The sequence below is a fragment of the Solanum tuberosum genome, unplaced genomic scaffold, assembly GCF_000226075.1.
Source record: "Solanum tuberosum cultivar DM 1-3 516 R44 unplaced genomic scaffold, SolTub_3.0 scf00197, whole genome shotgun sequence".
NCBI classification, from domain to species: domain Eukaryota; kingdom Viridiplantae; phylum Streptophyta; class Magnoliopsida; order Solanales; family Solanaceae; genus Solanum; species Solanum tuberosum.
This window is the reverse complement of record NW_006239125.1, coordinates 1,005,098-1,024,824: the sequence shown is the minus strand read 5'-3', so window position 1 is coordinate 1,024,824 and position 19,727 is coordinate 1,005,098. Positions and strand designations below refer to the sequence as shown.

The 19,727-nt window shown below is 33.0% G+C and overlaps 2 protein-coding genes across 4 annotated transcripts; one reads left to right on the top strand and one right to left on the bottom strand.

Annotated features, from left to right (window-relative positions):
- The first annotated feature begins 2,586 nt into the window (after nucleotides 1-2,586).
- Nucleotides 2,587-9,399, top strand: LOC102584197 (protease Do-like 5, chloroplastic). 3 transcript variants are annotated; one of them, XM_015312355.1, is made up of 8 exons: nucleotides 2,587-2,848; nucleotides 4,109-4,252; nucleotides 4,582-4,644; nucleotides 4,756-4,845; nucleotides 6,158-6,280; nucleotides 6,761-6,848; nucleotides 7,530-7,604; nucleotides 7,774-9,115. In XM_015312355.1, exons 1-8 carry the CDS (start codon nucleotides 2,630-2,632, stop codon nucleotides 7,800-7,802), a joined length of 831 nt encoding a protein of 276 aa, XP_015167841.1. In that variant the 5' UTR covers nucleotides 2,587-2,629; the 3' UTR covers nucleotides 7,803-9,115. The 3 variants fall into 3 exon arrangements, with proteins under 3 accessions (XP_015167841.1, XP_006355415.1, XP_006355414.1); XM_006355353.2 differs by having other exon boundaries at nucleotides 7,707-9,115; XM_006355352.2 differs by having other exon boundaries at nucleotides 2,588-2,848; nucleotides 9,026-9,399.
- A 687-nt stretch (nucleotides 9,400-10,086) lies between these two features.
- LOC102583883 (uncharacterized) lies at nucleotides 10,087-12,427 on the bottom strand. Its single transcript, XM_006355351.2, has 2 exons — nucleotides 12,300-12,427; nucleotides 10,087-10,723 (listed from the first exon to the last, which is right to left on the bottom strand). Exon 2 carries the CDS (start codon nucleotides 10,619-10,621, stop codon nucleotides 10,265-10,267), a length of 357 nt encoding a protein of 118 aa, XP_006355413.1. The 5' UTR covers nucleotides 10,622-10,723; nucleotides 12,300-12,427; the 3' UTR covers nucleotides 10,087-10,264.
- Nucleotides 12,428-19,727: the final 7,300 nt, after the last annotated feature.

Here is a 19,727-nt window from a genome sequence, read left to right as displayed (position 1 = left end):
GTTCAGTCATTTTGGCATAGAGAAATCTAATACTCCATATGATTCAAGTATAAAGCTTACAAAAAATAATGAAAGAATAATGGCTCAGTTAGAATATGCAAGTGCAGTTGGAAGTTTAATGTATGTAATGCACTGCACTAGGCCTCATATAGCATTTTCCACCAGTAAACTTTCTAGGTTTACAAGCAGTCCAGTAGCATTCATTGAAAAGCTATAATTAGAGTACTTGAATATTTAAAGAAAACAAAACATTTGGGGATCTGTTATAGTGGTTTTCCTACAATATTATAAGGATATTCTGATGCAAGTTGGATTACAAGTACAAATGATAATAAGGTCATTTCAGGTTGGATATTTACTTTGAGGGGTGGCTCCATTAGTTGGGCATCCAAGAAACAAACTTGTATTTCCCATTCCACAATGAAATCTGAATTCATTGCATTAGCAGTTGTTGGAAAAGAAGCGGAATAACTGAGAAACATGTTACTAGATAAAAAGTTATGGACACAGCCTATGCCAGCCATTTTCATATTTTGCGATAGTGAGACTACTATGTGCGTAGTTCATAATAAAATGTATAATGGAAAATCAAAACATATAAGCTTAAGACATGCTTATATAAAAGAGCTACTTACCAGCGGAATTATGACTATAGTGTATGTGAGATCAAATAAAAATTTGGTTGTTTCTTTTATAAAATCCTTAAATAGAGATGCAGTACAATAAAGTAGCTAGTGAAGGAATGGAGTTAAAACTCTTAAATTAAACACAAATAATGTAATCCAGCTTTGAGTTAGTATACACTCTGACAATATAAGTTCAATGGGTAATAACAAGTTATTTGTGTTGTTTAAGCATGAGTCTCCTCGCTTAAATCCTTCATTTGTATTGTTTACTGTTATGGGAGGAAATTAGAAATTGTTAAATGTCTGTAATTATAGGGGCTTAATAACAAATTTCAAAGTGCATATTGTTACAAGAAAGAGGGTGAATTAATTCTTAATGAGATTAGCAAATGTTTGTACTAACAGGACATATAGTCTATTTTCACCTATATGAAAATTGAGATGGTGCCGCTTCGAGCAAAAATTTAAAGAGTTGATCTTGTAAATATTCATGAATTTGAATTAGCACACATGGTCGTAAATGTGCTGAAGCATAATATTGGATTGTTTCGCTACTTAATAATATTATGTGTGTGATACTTCCGATTTAACAAAAGGAGTTGTGGTCCAAATCTTACCAATATCTTCGTCAAACTTTAATGTATTTACACTAACGAAAAGTTAAAATCTAGTAAGATACTTTTCGATATGCATGATATTATGAGACATATTACAAACTAATGAGGGATTGTTAGGATAGTTGTAATATAAAGGGAAAGTTCTCACATTGGTGGGAGAAACCATCTTTTATGTCCTTTTAAGGTCTAGCTCATTTAGTCTATTTAATAAAGTAAGTCTACTTATAAATATTTAATATATATCTAAATGACTTGGACTTGGGGTTTGAGCGCGGATCGGATCGAATCTTTAATTAAATTTAAAGATTTATTTTTCGTAATTAATTTTGAACAAATAGTTCATTTAAAATTTAAATTTAATATTTAATATTTAAATTTTAAATGAAACAAAAAGTTTTGTATATTCAAATAAGGTGCAACAAAAGTTTTGTCTTTTTAAAAAGGAAGCAACTAAAAGTTGTGTTTGTTCAGAAACTCTTTCATGAAAAGTCATTTGTTCATGAAAGAACATGACTATTATGAAAAGTCATTTGTTCATGAAAGAACGTGACTGTTATGCAAATGCATCTCTTAAGTTCTATAAATACGAACCATTCCCAGAAATAGCGTATTCAATTGCATATATTGGATCATACAAAATCTCTTACATTACTAATATCATGAATTTCCATGTATTAGTAATACACACATCAATACAATAGAATATATAATGAATAGGCTAAAAAGTGTACCAAACAAGATATTGTTAGGAATTGTTTGATAGAGTGTATTAGAAGAAATAATGCATGCATTAGTTTGTATATTAATGGGGTTGTTTTGTAAGGTGTATAACAATAATGTTAAATAAAGTATATTAATAATATTTGTATTAATTATATTTGCATTAATTATAAAGAGATTAAAGTACATCCTTCAATTTTAGAGGTTAAAGCTAAATCTTGAGGATCCATACAACTTTAATCTTTGTATTATTAAAAAAAACACATCTAGACTAGTTCTGTCACTTGGTCTGAACTCATTTCTTCTATTCCTATGATTGTTCAGTGATGGATTTTCTCCTTTTAGGATTAGGTTTCTATCCCGTGTTGTCTCGAAGAGACAAAACAAAAGCACTCATATGAATGGTGCTAATTCCCATGTTCTTTCTAGTCTCGTTTGGTTTCGAGAGCCTCCCTCTCCCTGTAGGTCGAGCCTCCTTTTCAGTCGCCCTCTCCCTGTCCCTTACTCATCTTTCATTTTTTCGCAAATTTTATATCATAATTATCAATGTCATATCTCTATCTGAACTATCACCTATTATATAAAAAAAAATTGCCACGTAGGGAAGGTTATCTATTTTAAACTCATTAGTGTAGTGTGTGTGCTAAATTGGTTGAGGAGGCAGCTATGGTGGTGTTGGGAGTGGTTGTTTCTCCACAGGCACAGCATATCCTCCTTTCAATTCCAACGAAAATTCCTCCTCAATATTGTACAAGGCGTAAAGCTTTGATATTTACTTCTTCTCTGTTTTCCTCTTTCATATATACATCTCATCACTCTCCTGCTACTGCTTTCCAAATCGAAATGCCTCAACAAGAAGAAGATAGACTCGTTCATCTCTTTCAGGTAAATTAAATACAAGAAGAAAACCCAATAACTGACTCTCTCTGTGTGTTGTAGATTCCGTTTCAATTTATTTGTCTGATTTTGACTTGGCTTCGAATATACCTAATTTTGTAACATGGAAAATTGAAATAGAGTAATTAGCTTCTTTATTCTTTACCTAGACTAACTTCTTGTGTTACCTGCTGCTATCTTCAATTCAGTGGCGCATATACAAGAAATCATGTGTTTGCCTCTACTAGGATTTGAAGTTGAGACCTATACTTATTGACTTAGGTATGGCCCAAATGCAGAAAATATTGGCTGTTTTATTGTTCAAATATTATTGAAGAATATGTGAAAATAACCATTTCCTTTAATTGGAGTAGAAACCTGGAACAATTCGATAAAGGACCATTTTTTAATTTGAAGAGTCAAGAATGTGTTATATCCCTATATCAAGTAAATGTTGTTCCCATCGTTCCAATATATAACACTCTTTTTAGTTGAACAATCGGAAAATATTTGCACTATTCTATTTTTAGACGACTTTCAACAATTCAAATTTATTAAACTTCAGTGTAAAGATTTCTCCATCAAACTAACTTTTAAATAACTACTATGTACTTTCGTTATAACTAATATAATATTATACACTCCTTTCATATAGAGAGGAATTAATGAGTATCAATTTCCCTCCCTTCTTTAAGCTTACAAAGTTAATCTCCAGACCATTTGCTACTGTATGGAAAGTGAAGACTGAAAATTGGATGTCTTGAAGTAAGAAGTCATTATATACTAACCGAACTTTGTGACTCAGGTATCTTCATTGTATAATGTTGGAAGTGAACTCTTGATAGTTGTGACTTGTACGCTTACTTTGCAGTCGTTGTTAATCTAGTCAAAATCTTCTTGTATCTGAAAGACGTGTGTCTCGTGTTACTGAATAGATGGTGTAGAAAGGAATTTGTGCATTATTCTGAAGACCTTGAATTGGACATCTAAGTGGACAGATCACATATACATTGAACAATAAGATCCTCCTAAGCCATTTTGCAGTAGTATGTTAGTCCACACAAAGCTAATATGGTTTAGTATCAGTAAGAATGCCATAAATCAGACCCACGAGAAATTTAAATGTTTCTTAATGAGGTCATGAATAAATCATCCAAAAATCGTCACAACAATAATAAGACGAAAGTATCATTTTTGTCTTATCATGTTTATTGATTGGTGAGTTTATCTGTTCGAAATGTAGTAACAGAACTGATGATGCAAATGCAGGAAACTTCCCCTTCTGTTGTTTTCATTAAGGACCTTGAGTTGGCTAAAGGCTCTAATGACTCTACTAAGGTGCTAGCCGACGATGAGAATGCAAAAGTGGAAGGGACAGGTTCGGGCTTCATTTGGGATAAGTTTGGTCACATTGTACGATTGTTCGACTCTATGGATTACAAATTTGCAATGAATATCCGAATTTTCCATGTTAATTGGATGAACTCTCTGCTGCTCTCAAGAAAGTTAAATGCTTGATGTCAGACTTGAATTAAGATTCCATTGGTTTTTTGTTTCCCGCCTCCAATATTTTCACACAGTTGAAATTCGGTTGTCTCGTTCAAATTTCTGACCCTGCTTCAAATCTTGCTTCGAAATTTTCTGTAAATTTGTTTCAGTACTAACCTAACACAGTGTACTTATAATTCTAAAATCAGACAGTTTGCTGAGCATGGGGCATGATTATTTTGGGTTTATTGCAGGTAACCAATTACCATGTCATTGCTAAATTAGCTACTGATAACATCGGATTGCAGCGTTGTAAGGTTTTTCTGCATTCCTGGTGTTTTATATCCCTTTGTTTTCAGTTCTTATTTGTATATTCAACAGGACTGCTCCATTTCAGGTAATTCTAATTTTAAAGGTTTCCTTTTCAGGTTTCTTTAGTGAATGCTAAAGGAGAAAGCATAGTTAAGGATGCGAAGATCGTAGGTGTTGATCCAGCAAATGATCTGGCCGTTCTCAAGGTGTTAAATCGATATATTACTTAATAATGTTGTCAATTTCCATTTTTTTTACTAATTTATTTTCTATACTGGTAGCTTTAGACTGGTAATTATAACTATCCAAATTTCTCCTTATAGATTGGTTAGTTGAAGTACACTATGACAAACAGAACATAACCTAACTCCTTCCATTCTATTTTATATGACAATATTTGAATGGCCACATTGCCACGGACGTTGAGATATTAATTTTGGTTTATATATTATACTAGCTATTGTGGAACAAAATATTAAAGTAATGATTAAAAGGTTTGATGGAGTCTTGGAGAAAACATCATATCAAAGTGTTAAATTTGAACAATTAAACGAATTTGAGCCATTGAATTGTGAAAGTTGTGTGGAAATGGATTGGTATAAAATGTTTGAAATGTTTAAAAATGGGAAGATTGTCATATAACTTGGAAAGATGGTACTTCTACCTTAGGAATAGAGACACAAAGAGAACTGCGAGCAAATAGCACACCTTTCAAGAGTATCAATACCGTCACATGAATCGTAAATGCATGAATGTGATGTACAGTCGCCATCAACCTATTATGGTGAAATTATTGGGGATCAATTTCATACAAATTTTGAGCATGTACCTAAATAAGTAAGGCACTATTCGCCTGTCTCAGAAAATTATATACAAGGTCTTCTAGTTTCAGTCTATATATGAGGATTCGTTATGAGTTAGCAAGTTTTACATCGGCTGCCAGCATGTTGCAACCCCTCCTCCGTTATCTGGGTTTAGGACTGGCAATATGAGCAAGCTCACACAGACAAAGTTAGTATGTTTATTTTGAACGTATTGCTTTCCAAGTAGTATTTTGACCTTTATATGTAAGTGAGTATATAAAGAACATTTAATATTATTATTTACTTATATATTTAACTTATTTTTCACTTTTATTTCCTTTTTTGGTATGATGATGACATGAGTTAGATTTTAAATGAGGAGATATGACTAGTGAGGATTCATATAGCCAACCCCGATTTGTTTTGACAGAGGGGTTGTTTGTTGTTGTCATACCGTTCCGACACCCCCTCATACTCCAAAATCTCAATTGGTATCTGTCATTGCTTCTCTCCTTTTAACAAAAAAGCAATTTAATAGAGACAAGTGAAAACACTTAGATTAGATCTAATGAAAATGAAATGTTAAACGAGAATGGGTATTAAACATGAAGAAAAAAATTATGTGCAAAATAAAGTTGTCTAACAACATTCGATATCTATAAAGTTGGTCAGTTAAAGAGTCCCCTGGGTTTGATTGTCTCCTATGCTACTGCAGGTTGATATTGAAGGTGTTGAAGTAAAACCAGTCTCTGTTGGTACCTCTCGCGGCCTACGTGTAGGTCAAAGTTGTTTTGCCATTGGAAATCCGTATGGATTTGAAAACACTCTCACAACTGGGGTAATACATTTCTACAGTTTATTTATAAGTTAAGAAATATACCCGTGTGGAGACTCATTTTATGGTTTCATTTCCAGGGAAGAGCGTTTCTAGCATTTATTTTTCATGCATTTCTGTTAAACTTACTCAGTATATAACTTGTAATCTTGATTTCCTTTGAGGATGCTAAATGTTTCCATTTCTATTGAACGGCAGCTCTCTCCTTTTACTGTATATAGCTTCTCATTTGATATAAACAAAGAAAATATTCTATTCAGCTCATACTCTCAATATCCTAAAAATGCTTTAAACTATCGACTCTCCATAATTCAGTCATACCTACAAAGGGAACCAAAATCATGAAACTGCTGAAGTTTATAAATTAATTTAATTTGCTCATGTTTCTCCATGCCATAGAGAAAGGAAAAAAACAATTATTCATAGGGAATAAAGATAGTTAATAAGTTACTATTGTTTATTTGATTACCTCAAATGTTACAGGTAGTTAGTGGATTAGGCAGGGAAATACCTGCACCAAATGGAGCTGCCATTAAAGGAGCTATTCAAACAGATGCTGCAATTAATGCAGGTAAACATTATTCTTTAGTTTTCCTGTATAAGATATGATCACTTGTGAGAAAATTATGGTGAATAGCACATGTAGGGGTGTCAAAAGGGTTGGGTTAATAAATTGGTGGCCAAAAGTTGCTTGGGCATAACCCAAACGGCTCAATTCTTACTAAGTTTTCGTTTCATTGCTTGTTCTTTTATAATTTTTTAGTACATAATAAAACTTATCTTTTTTATAAAAAAAATTATGGCTCTATAGAACATATCAATTATAAAGATTGTGTTTTGAAAATATTTTGACAAGATTTCTCAGGGTCAATTTAGGCTACAGATGAAGCAGAACTTCTTGATGGGGTGAAATGAGTTGAGTTAATAAATGATTAGCCCTAACTTGGATGGGTTGAGCGGGTCATGTTTTCAAGGGTTAACTTTTCACCCTAAGCACAACAGTCACCTCTTCATGATGTACTGTTTGAGTAGGATGTACCACATTGTTTAGAGAGCAGAGCCAGTTAAATGGTTGTTTATCTGGTTTAAATGAGGATGACGACAAGGTTGAATGCCAGTTTGATTTAGGGGGATGAAGTTCAATTTCTAACTGCAGAAATTGTCAAAGTAGAATACTTTTACCTGATTAGAACTCATAATTCATCAAGTTATGCATGCCAAGATTTAGTTTGACTTATAGTTACTTATGCAGGGAATTCAGGTGGTCCGTTGATTGACTCATCTGGTCATGTAATTGGTGTAAATACAGCAACATTCACCCGCAGAGGTAAGAATGATTGCTTGATATTCTTCTTTTTTCTCTTTCTTATTGGTGATCCCTCGTTTAAGATTTTCCCTCTCAAATACGTTTTTACATGAATGCTGGCAGGTCTGCATCTGCTGGTTCATCGCTTACTGACATTATTAAATGCCTGTTGCTTCTTATCTTTACACAGAACATGTTGATTCTTCTGCTCTAGGTTGACCAGGATAGAAGTAAAAGCATTGGTGTTCATCATATTCTCATTTTTCAAATTTTAACTGTTTAAATTCTGCATCACATGGAATCATCAAGCATCTTACCCGTATCCTAAGCCAACGTATTAGGTAACTGTTGAATTTTTGTGGCCTGGTAGGATCTAGTTCTGTCCTCCCCTTCGGGAAAATGTATTTGCTTTTCCCTCTACCCTAATACTGCAGAACATATGCACAATCTTTTATCCATTGCCATTTATATACTTTTTTATGTCAAACTTCGTATACAATTAACATAACTTCTTATTATTTGGCATTAACGTTTCGGCTATCTAAAAGCATGTTACGGATTGTGCTTTGCATAACAAGGTGTAAAAGATGTGCATTTTATCATTAATCCCTCAGAAGGATCAGAGGTTATTCCTTTCTAAGAGTTTGTCAAGAATAGAGCTGAATTAGCATAGATCAGTAGAAACTTAAAAGCTTACTAATCCTAGTGACTGCTCAGGAATTTCGCTAATCTGGCTGCATCCATAGTTACATGATCAAAGTTATAGTCGTAGTTTGGTAAAATTTAAATTTATTTAATTAGAAATGTGGTATATCAAGCTTGGTTTCTAGGTTAGAAAATTGGATTGGCTTAGATTATAATCCAAGCCTAATCACAAGGTTAAGAGCCTATGCCTATTACAAAAGCTGTAGTTCACCATCCCTAATGGCCTATGATGAAGTATGTAGAAGCCTACTTAGCACACAATTCTAGAATGATTAACATATTTACTATTGAATCTTAATTAGCCTACAGGTTACATCATTTTGTGATTTTACTAAAGGACCTTTAGCCTTCGTTGCTCAAACTCTCCAAAAATGTTGTCACACCCGTATTCCTCCAATAATCCACTACTTTTGGAGGATTTAACACGCACCCGGCAGCATTCTTGAAGAATCCGAGCAACATAGCCTTAAGTCGCGTCCTGCAAAATCGTGTGATCTGAAAGAAATTAAAGCTCACACTTATTTGATGCTGTAGAGTTGGACAGGTGAATCTGTAATAGTCATTTCAGTTACTTGATCTTTAATGAGCATCTACTTTTCTTGCTGTTCACAGGAGTTTAATACTCTCTGGTGACCTAGTCTTCATAAATATTTTATATATACAGAAACTTAGTGATCAGAAAAGGATGAAATCTGAGGAAATTTCTAATTGCTTTTGAGATTTCATTCATGTTGCAGGCTCGGGTATGTCCTCGGGGGTTAACTTTGCCATACCGATTGACACAGTTGTACGGACCATACCTTACCTGATCGTTTATGGAACAAGTTACAAAGACAGATATTGAATATCTGTAATCAGAAAGTTACTTGAAGGAAGGTCAGGCCAAAGCATAAGGAAGGAAGGTCACTCATAAGCGAATTGAGCTATAGCTCTTAGCGCTTGTGATACATATTTCATCATGTAGATAATTCTTGTCTATAAATATTCCATGATCCAACATTAACAATTTTTCATCTCTTTGAGTGGTACCTTTGATCCTTAATGCAGCTTTAGTTTGTTCATTGGATGGTATTAACTTGACAAAAAAGGCTTCATTTTAGAGCTGGAAAAAGGCCATGTTATTAACTGCTACTCTTGTAGCTTTCACAATTCATTTTTCTTATGTGGAAAAGAAAAACATGAACCAAACACTGTATTCAATATTATGTTTTATGTGAAGAGAAAACCAACTGAACATTGTGTAACTTATGCTAAATTCTATGGGAAGATTATTTTCCTCCATTTAACCAAACAATGTATAAAGTCATGCTAGTTCTAATACATGGGTAACTCCTCTCTAACCACCAACAAAACGACCCCTTATTTACCAAAAGAACCAAAAAAAAAAAAAAACTCTTATCAAAGGTCAAAATTAACTGGACACAGATCAGTGAAGTAATAAATTGTCATATGCATCATTGACACTCCTGGCCGACTGGTCTACCAACTGTTTCACTTACACTGGTCATCAAAACATATTTTTTCTTATAACTGAGATATCCCCGAGGACTAATGGTGCATGCTTTGAAACTCGGTGGATAATGGACTTGTCCTACGATCCTTCTCCACTTACACATCAACAGTTCCCCCTAACAAGATTCAAACTTGTGAAGTGTACTTGATCCACATCACGTGTTGCTTTCTTACTGCTAGAAAGCCCCGGGGCCTAGTCGTCAAAATTGGAACTTTATAATGGATCAGGGGCAGGGGTATCATGGTAGGAGGAAACCATCCATAAGGAACATTAGAGAGAGGAATGCAGCAGAAAATGACAAGTTTATCGATGACAGACTCATCAGCTTCTTCCTAGAAGAGAAAAACATATGATAATATAACACCAGTAAAGTTCACACTTGAAAATGAAATAATCAATGGTCACGATGAATCAAACAGGGAAGATGTTCATCCAATTGGATCAAGTTTATCGCCACGAATAATTAAGACTTTTGCTCCCCAAGCGACATTAGGGACAACTGTTCGCCAATAGAACAATCCACATGACATGTTTTCCGGCATAAGGAAGGGATTAAAATGAGACCAAGAACTCGCTGTTCCATTGGAGAAGGGGCAGATCTTCTAGTGCTACGGTACTCGACTGCATCTTGAAGAATTATGTTTCCTTGCTTATCAATACAATAAAATGTACCTAGAAAGAATCTTCCATCACTTATACCAACCAGCATTCGTCGATATAGTAGCTTCTTGACATGAGAGACATATTTTGAATTGTTTGTCTCTAACTGATTTGAGCTTCCAACTTCAGATAGGTATGTCTCTAGTTCCTTGGTGCTCATTTTAGTCCAGTTTAGATCAATGAAGGAAATTTGCCGTACAATTGTGTAATTGTAGCTACAGCATATGCTAAGACAAACAATTAAACCATCAACTCCTCTTCCCTGCAGAAAGTTAAGACAGGGAATTAATCAGGTAAATTTTGATAACCGTGGTGTCCAGACTGCTCTTGGGCGATATATTCACCCCTTTGATTCGTGAAAATACATGAAGATACATTAAAGGGAAAGCACTCAAAGCAAACTCTCAAACAGAAGATCTTTTGCTAATTTCTCCTCCCCTCTCCTCTCCCCACAGTGAAATAGAACAAGTGATAGCAGTCGAGAAATGAACCCAGTATATATAAAAAAAAATCAAGAAAATTGTGATATCCTGGAAGTGGGTGTGAACAAGAAAAAGAAGAATCTTCTTAGTCTTTGCACTTATGCTTGAACAAGGATATTTATAAGGCATAATACATAAATTTGCCCTTTAACTTGGCCTCATTTCATATTTATGCCCTCCAACTTTAGGTGTATACAAATAATTAATTAAACTTGTATAAAGTTGAACAAGTAGACATAAGAGGCATATGTGGCATAAACCACGTATGACACAAATTGTCATGTAGGATGACATGTAGGACACGTAGGTAATTCTTGAATTAAATTTCAGCAAGTTTATGTGTTCTAGCATATTATATGTGTTGTAGCATAAACGATTTGGTTATCTATTATTCATGTAAGCAGTAAGATCCTGATATTCTTCCGTTGTGCATATAGCTTTTCAACAATTGGTAACAGAGTCACACTTACATCTAAATGTATAAGCTAAAACTCTACACACTAAATCATCTACTATATAACTAAACAGACACCATAAACGAATATATGATCTATTAAAATTGAGCAAATATTTATTCTATAATAAATATTATTTCTTAACATATGGTTAATAGTATATATCCCAACATAAGTATCTATTGTGCACACTCAAAATTGGACGGCATAAATGTGAGCTAAGACCAAGTTAAAGGGCATACTTATGTATTATGTCTATTTATAATAAAGGAACACCTATCGCAGAATAAGATACTCAGCTCCACAGCAAATAGAGATTAGCACACTTTCGGGCAGAACATAGAATAGTAGAAGATCCAACATGCAGAATACAGCGACCATTATAAAGTCACAATTTAGAAACGATATAATACTCATTTTCTAAGTGTCTTTCAGAAACAGCCTCTCTACCTCCACGAGTTATAGGCACAAGTTCTGTGGACACTCTAGCCTCCACACAGACAACCACTTACGGGACTACAATGGGTTTGTTTTTGTTGTATAATATACTCATTCCACTAAAATGCAAATAAAGATGAGAAATGTGGTCAATATCACAAAGAATAAAGAAATTCACAAATTGAGATTTGTCTATTAAAAGGATCGAATTGCATAAACCGTCAAGATACTCAATTTGGGGGTTAATCTACCAGATAAATCATATAAGCTAAACTCATCTCCTTGAAAAAAACATCATTAATGGCTATTATGACAATCCCAACAATAAATTCTTAAATAAACACATTCAAGTTGAAGGATTGAAAACTATATTTAAGGTTGAATCTCAAAGCCCTACCCCCAATATCTCAATAAAATTAGTAGTAGAAAGTAATTAGCAAGAGAAGAAGAATTTCAGGGCTACCTTTGCATAAAAGTTTAATTTTGCAAAATTCTCGAAGAAATGAAGCTCCAAAATATGTGCAGAACCCGTTATTACAATCTCACTTTTCTTTGCTTCAGCTTATGGCCCTCTCTCATATTTGTATAGGCATCTGTATCTATATGGGAGGAAATGACCAAAAATACCCCTAATATATTGGAAAAGGTTTTAAGATACCCTTGGTTTATTTTTTGATTTAAAAATACTCTTTCTTTCACCTGTCTAAAAACCCCCTCAATCAAAATTGAATTGAATTTTTTTACTAATTAAATAAAAAAAAAATTATTCAAATTCTTAATATTAGCTCATCCCAAAATATTTAAGTCTAATTATATTTAAAATAAAAAAATAAATTTATTATGTTGTGAAAAATTATAGTGATGAGGAATAAAGGAAAAAAGACAAAATTTAACTAATTATATACGTAGTTAATATTTAAGATTTTAAATATGATCAATGACAGTAAATAAGAAACAAAAAAAAGAAATTTTGTTCTCAAGATTTCGTGATAGGTGTTCTTATCAAGATCATTGATTGTAAATAGGGGGAAAAGAGTTTTTTTTTATATTATTGTTATTGTTATTTTGGGTCAGTGACCACGATAAATAAGAGTCCGTTTGGATTGACTTAAAAAAAATAACTTTCTAAAGTGCTGAAAGTTATTTTAAAAATAAGAAGTTATGTGTTTGGATAAAAAAGTTGCAGTTGAAAAAAAAATTGTTGATGTGTTTGGCAAATAAGTGTTGTTAATCTAAGGTTTTTATTTCTAAGAAAAATTAAAATAAAATTAATTTATATTTTAATTCATTTCAATAACTTAGTATTTAAGTTAATTTAAAATGTGCAACTTATTTAAAATTTCAAAAATATATAATTTGAATAGTGTTATATTCTAGTGTTTTGATGATCCTCACAAATGCAGGGACCTAGTCCCTGGCAGAGTGCTCTCGTCCAGATACAAATGGAGTACAGCTATAAAGCTGTCATGTCAGGTGGTAGGTGAAAAGTGCAGTGTCCTACCCCAATAGGAAGAGCGGACGAGATTGTATGCTTCAGTGTCTCACAAATGCAGGGACCTGGTCTCAGGCAGAGTTCTCTCGTCCAGATCTATAATGGGGTACAGCTGTAAAGTTGTCGGAGGTTGGTGAGGCGTCAGCGTACTACACCAATCAAAATGGACGAGGGTGTTTATCCAATGGGTAATAACTCTTTATGGTTGATATTTTCTACATGACAAACACCATATTAAATTCATTCATCCTAAGAAGGAAGTCAGTCAGCAAGCCTTTTCAAAAACCCACAAAGAAGTTTGCAAGGGACTTGGACCCTGTAAGACAGCGATATGAAAAGGTGACAAGACAGCCGTCAGAAAAGCTGCCACCTCTGATGTGGTAGGTGAGAAACTTTTCTGAACAGCATGCTTTCAGCCAATAGGAGTGTTTCAACGAGCTTTTGTTGATTTATATCATCTCTTTCCAAAATACACAAACTCAAGATTTGGCAAACAAAAACTTGAATTTTCTTTGAAAATTCACAAGCTTGAAAAGAGAAGGTCATCTTCAAAGAAGAACATTGTTCATAACAACAAGGGACCAGATGGAGTGCTAAAGCATCTTGTTGTATTTAGAGTTTTGTGTCTTATGTGCTTACATTGTAAATATGTTCCTATTCTATAAATGATTCAGATATTTTATTTCGTTTTCTAAAAAGTCTAAGTCGATTAGAGTTAACTGATTTAATGCGCAGTGTTGTATCTGCTTAGTCAAATTCTAAATCATCTAGAGTTAGGTGGTTTAGTGGGCGGTGTGGTATCCGCTTAGCAAAGTCTAAGTTATCTAGGGGTGATAGCTTAGTGGGCAGTGTGGCATTTGCTTAGGCTCGGTTAAGTAATCGTTATATTACTTAGTGTAGAGATTAGGAGGTTAATCTCTATGTGTGGTTGTAAACTGATTTTTACTTTTGCTTTGAAAAGATTAGTAGAAGCAATTTGAAAAGTCCTGTTGAGACAAGTCGTGGTTTTACTCCCTTAAGCAAGGAGATTTTCACGTAAAATTGCTTGTTCAATCTTTACTTTCAGCACTTATTTTAATGTTTGTTATTGTAACTGTGCTGAGGACCTAGTCCCATCGAAACAAGTGGACGCATATTTTTAGTTATTGTTCTTGCTGAGTCAAAGAACCTGGTCCTTGACTGATAAGTGGACGCATACATTCCAACAAATAGATCACATGAAAGAATTTGGGAATTGTTTAAAAGAATTAAGGGTAAAAAAGTAATATACTTGTTAAAGTAGAATGACTTTTAAGTTTTAAAAAAAAATAGTGGTCACCCTACTTTTAACTTATTTTAAGTTACTTTTGACTTATTTTAATTTGTTTTTATAATTGTCATATACTCTCACAAGTCAAAAACCAACTTAAAAGCCCATTCAAATGGCACTAAGACATAAGAAGGGAGTTTTTTTTTTTTTTTGGGGGGGGGGGGGGGTGGCGGGGGGATGGGAGATTTCAAGAAATGGAAACTATAATTAGATACACAAATAAGGTCAGGCTCAGCCCCCCTTTATATCTTTTTGCTTAATACAAAACCGCCCGAAACTATAATTAGATACACAAATAAGGTCAGGCTCAGCCCTCCTCTATATCTTTTTGCTTAATACAAAACCGCCCGAAACTATAATTAGATACACAAATAAGGTCAGGCTCAGCCCTCCTCTATATCTTTTTGCTTAATACAAAACCGCCCAGAGATAAGATTGCGTAAAAAAAAGTTAACTTTTTATTTTAAATATAATTAGACTTAATTATTTTTAATATTTTGAGATGAGCTAATATTAAGAATTTGAATAAATAAAAAAATATTTTTCAAAACAAATAAAAGCATGAACTAATTAGTAAAAGAATTCAATTCAATTTTGGTTTGAGAGAATTTTTAGACCAAAGGGTGGAAAGAAGGGTATCTATGAACCAAAAACAAAGATGAAATTTATTTTTAGACCAAAAGATGGATGGGAGATATTTTTGAACCTTCTCCAATATGTTAAGGGTATTCTTGGACATTTTCCCTCATTTATATATATATGAAAAGAAAAAAAACTACTTAATTACACTAACATGTCTATTAAAGGCTCATAAGTACCCTTAATCTATGGAAAAAGGCTCATAAATAGCCTTCTTCCATCTTTAGGTCCAAAAAAAATTCTTAAGATTTGTTTTTGAGTCCAAACTAGTGATATTTTTGTTGTTTTATTTATGGATTGTAGTACAACTTTTATTCCTACCGATAGGGGTGTGTTTAGGGTTTAGATAAAAACCTATTCAAATTGAAAAATAGAACCAAATCAACTATATTTGGATATTCTTTAATTTGGTTTTACATCTTTAAAAATCAATAATATTTGATTTGATTTGACTTGGTTTTTCATTTTTTTTTAAAATTGATAATATTTGGTTTGACTTTGATTTAATCCAAAAAAATCAAAGAAAAAACCTAATCGAACCAACAAATATATACATATATTTTATAACTATACATACATAATATATTATTTTTTATGTATAATTTTAAACATCTTATATATGTTTTCATTAAAATTGATTTATAATTTAGTATCAAAAGAATATGAAAAACCGACCGAACCTAACTGATTCATGTCAATTTTTTAATAAAATTGTGGACTTTTATTTAAAAGTATAATTATCCCGAACAATTGGAATGATTTTTTTAATTCATGAAAAGAACTAAAAAATTCCTGAACTGAACCGAATAACCTTATGTGTATGTAAATATATTTTATATTAACAATATGTTATATTTTATAATATTTTTAAAATATAAATATAACCTAGATCCTAGCCTCAAGTGACCGGACAACTTTGGGTCTTTGCTCTTTAATTAGTCTTTTGATTAATTAGGTTTAAAATTAAAAGATAAATACTCTATCAAACAATACATCAAAATCTATGCAAGCACTCCTATTAAATGTTTAAGATCAAACAATATGACAAGAAAATTTTACATTCTTGCCTTCTTGGTGAAGAATTGAAGTGCTTCTTCAAGAACATATTTGTGAATGAAATATTTTAATGATAGTATATTTTGAGGTGATATTTTAAAAGTTAAAACAAAAAACAAAAATTAATTGAACCCTACCGATACCAAAGAGTAACCGATATGATTAGAATGGTTGTAAAAAATCTAATTTTGGTTATACATTATAAAATACCCGAAATTTGGAATGATGTAAGTTGTTAAAAATAACCGACCAAACCATTCCATTGACACCCCTAACGAGAGAATTTATGAGGCCAAAGTGGTGGATTTTGGAGTTTTATTCACAGCAAATTGAGTGAACCAAAGTTCTGTAATGTTAGGCATTCTATCTTTCTTGTTGACTGAATAATTAACCTTCTTTTTGAATGAATCATTTCTTTTATTTTCGTGTATGATTAACAAACAAATAACTTAACTAAAATCTAGGGGTGTCAAAAGATTATGAAAAATCAACTGCACCTAATCGAATCGAATCGATTTATGCTATTTTTTCAATAAAATTGTGGACTTTTATATAAGTGTGTAACCGTCCCAAACAATTGAGATGATTTTTTTAATTATGAAAAAAAACCAAAAAATTCTAGAACCGAACCGAATAACCTTACATGTATGTAAATATATTTTATATATTAACAATATGTTAAATTTGATATATAAATATATTTTATAGCATTTTCAAATATAAATATAACGTAGGTCCTAAACCTCTGGTGACTAGACGACTTTGGGACTTTTTTCTTTAATTAGTCTTTACTTAATTAGGTTTAAATTATAAGACAACAAAACTTATCCAAACACTCTTATTAAATATTTAATATCAAACAATACGGCAACAAGATTTTACATTCTTTTCTTTTTGGTGAACAATTAAAGGGTTTATTCAAGAACATATTTATGGGGAAAAATATATTAATAGTTGTATATTTTGAGGTGATATTTTAAAAGTAAAATAAATCAAAAATTAACCGAACTATACTGGATATGATTAGGATAATTTTAAAAAGTATTTTTGGTTATATATTATAAAATTCCCAAAAAATTGAGATAGTATAATTTTTTTTAAAATAGCTGACCAAACCGTATGACACCCCTACTAAAATCGACAACAACCAGATAAATGTAGACCATATTTGATTTGATAGAGTTAATAATTTTTAAAACGATTAAATTGATTCAATTTTGATTAATAACTGACCCGTGAGTTGTAGTTTTCTCACCAAAAATAGCAAAACCAATAAACATGCAAATTGATTTTCCTTTTATACCATCTTAATTTAAGAGACCTTCTCTATACGTCTTCTTCCTTATATTCCTCTTCTGATAACTTTTCATGAAGTCATCTCCTACTTGCAACATTGCATATTGTTCTTTTTTTTAAAAAAAAATTAAATTTTGGTAATAGTGTAAAAATATAGGCATGATGACATCAATTTTTTCCAAGTTCATTATGAGACCTTACTGTTGAAAAACAGTGAGTATTCTCATTTCTCTATTGAGTTGTGAATCGTCAAACACCTCAGCAATAAAATTATAAGGATTGAAGTTTAACAACGATGCCAATATTTCTTCCATACACCTTTTATTTTTTCCGACACGCATAAAAACAAGTTACAACCTAGAACTGAAAATAATGCAGCACATGCTGCTAGACTGCAGTTACTTCGTTATCGAGATGTGCCATAACGAAAACCAACTACAAGTAAACATGTGGGCCTTGTTTACCGCAAATAAATGAACATAAAAAGAGTAGTTTTATATTAAAGCAAGGAAGAATAGAGTAAGCACTGGTCACTAAAGCAGAAAAATATGGCCATGCATCAATATAGAGCAGATTCAAACTGCATAACATTACACACCAACAAAAGAAACAAGTAAAAGATAGAAAGAGACCACTTCCATGTCATCATCTACCTATCCGTTCTTTGATTACAAAGATCACTTGTTACTTTGTATAAAAAAACATCAATCAAATATGTACAATCACTAATTTTATCAACATAATGCCTCAGTCCACAACGCTCCCTAAAGTCACATACTTCATGGGCTAAATAGTCCACAGGACATAAGGCAGACTCCTTCTAGAATGAGAGGACATGGGGCAGACTCCTAGAACAAGATCAAAACTACTTCAGGGGTCAGGACAAACTTCTTCCTAAGAATAGAGATCTCTACCCAATTCCTTAAAAGGATTATCTCGCTAGAAGGTTCATTATGACCATCAGCAGACTGCAAACTACGATTTGAAGCCAGAGCTCTTCCCTACTAAGACACTTCTTCTAATTGCTAACCCTAGAGACCAAAAGGTCAACAAGAACCAAAACCAACCAACCTTCAATAGAAGATTAGAATTGATCCCTAGCAGTGAAATGGGCAGGACATCTCCCTGGAAGCCTCGACATCAATATCACCATACTGTTTACTAGAGTTGAAAACAAGAGCTCTCCTCTTTTTCTATGGTGAACATACCTTCAGTCCGACAAAGATGACCAAAAATTATGGAGTTGAACTGAGTATCCTGCAAAACTCCATAACAGAAAAAGTTCGTTCCAGGTACTCGATCTATCAAAATAGAGAATTTTAGAAAGGACTATTCTTATCATAAAACAGAAGCACTAATTATGACCAAATCAACATATTAAAGAGATTAGAAAGGGACTCAGAGCAAAAGGGAAGACGGAGAATGTAGAAGCCATTCAATCTGACATTAAGGAGTAGAATGCAGGTGGTGAGAGTACATTGGTATGATACAACAAAGTAGATATTTAAAATTGTGTGAACTGCCATGGTGTTAAACTTAGGAGTCATCGATGAAACATTGGAAATGACGGAGTATACTGATGAACATCAAGGATGACAGAACCAGTTTGGACTGGTCTGTTAGATCTATAACATAGTTTATAGTACTTGTGTCTGGCAGTTCTTTAACAACGTTTATACTTATACCAAGAACATTGATGGAAACATAAGGAGCAGAATAAGGATCTACAAATGATATTTATAGATATTTATTGACCTAGAGAAACATAGAATAGAAAAGAGAAGTCCATAAATGTACCAGAAATGATTTAATAGTATTCTGAACAGGGAGAGACAATAAGTTGACTAGAAAATATTAGAAATGATCACAGCATACAAAGGTGCGTAAAGAAACAACATATGTATTAATATTAAAGGACACCTAAGATAATTTGTCCATATCCCTAGGGATGGCAATGAGGCAGGGCGGGTTTAAGGCTATGAGGGGAGGAATGTGGGGCAGGTTGAAGTGATTTTAAAAAAAACTGATGCGGGGGGGGGGGGGGGGGGGGGGGCGGGCGGGGGGGGGGGGGGGGAGGGGGGGGGGAGTGCAATAACCAA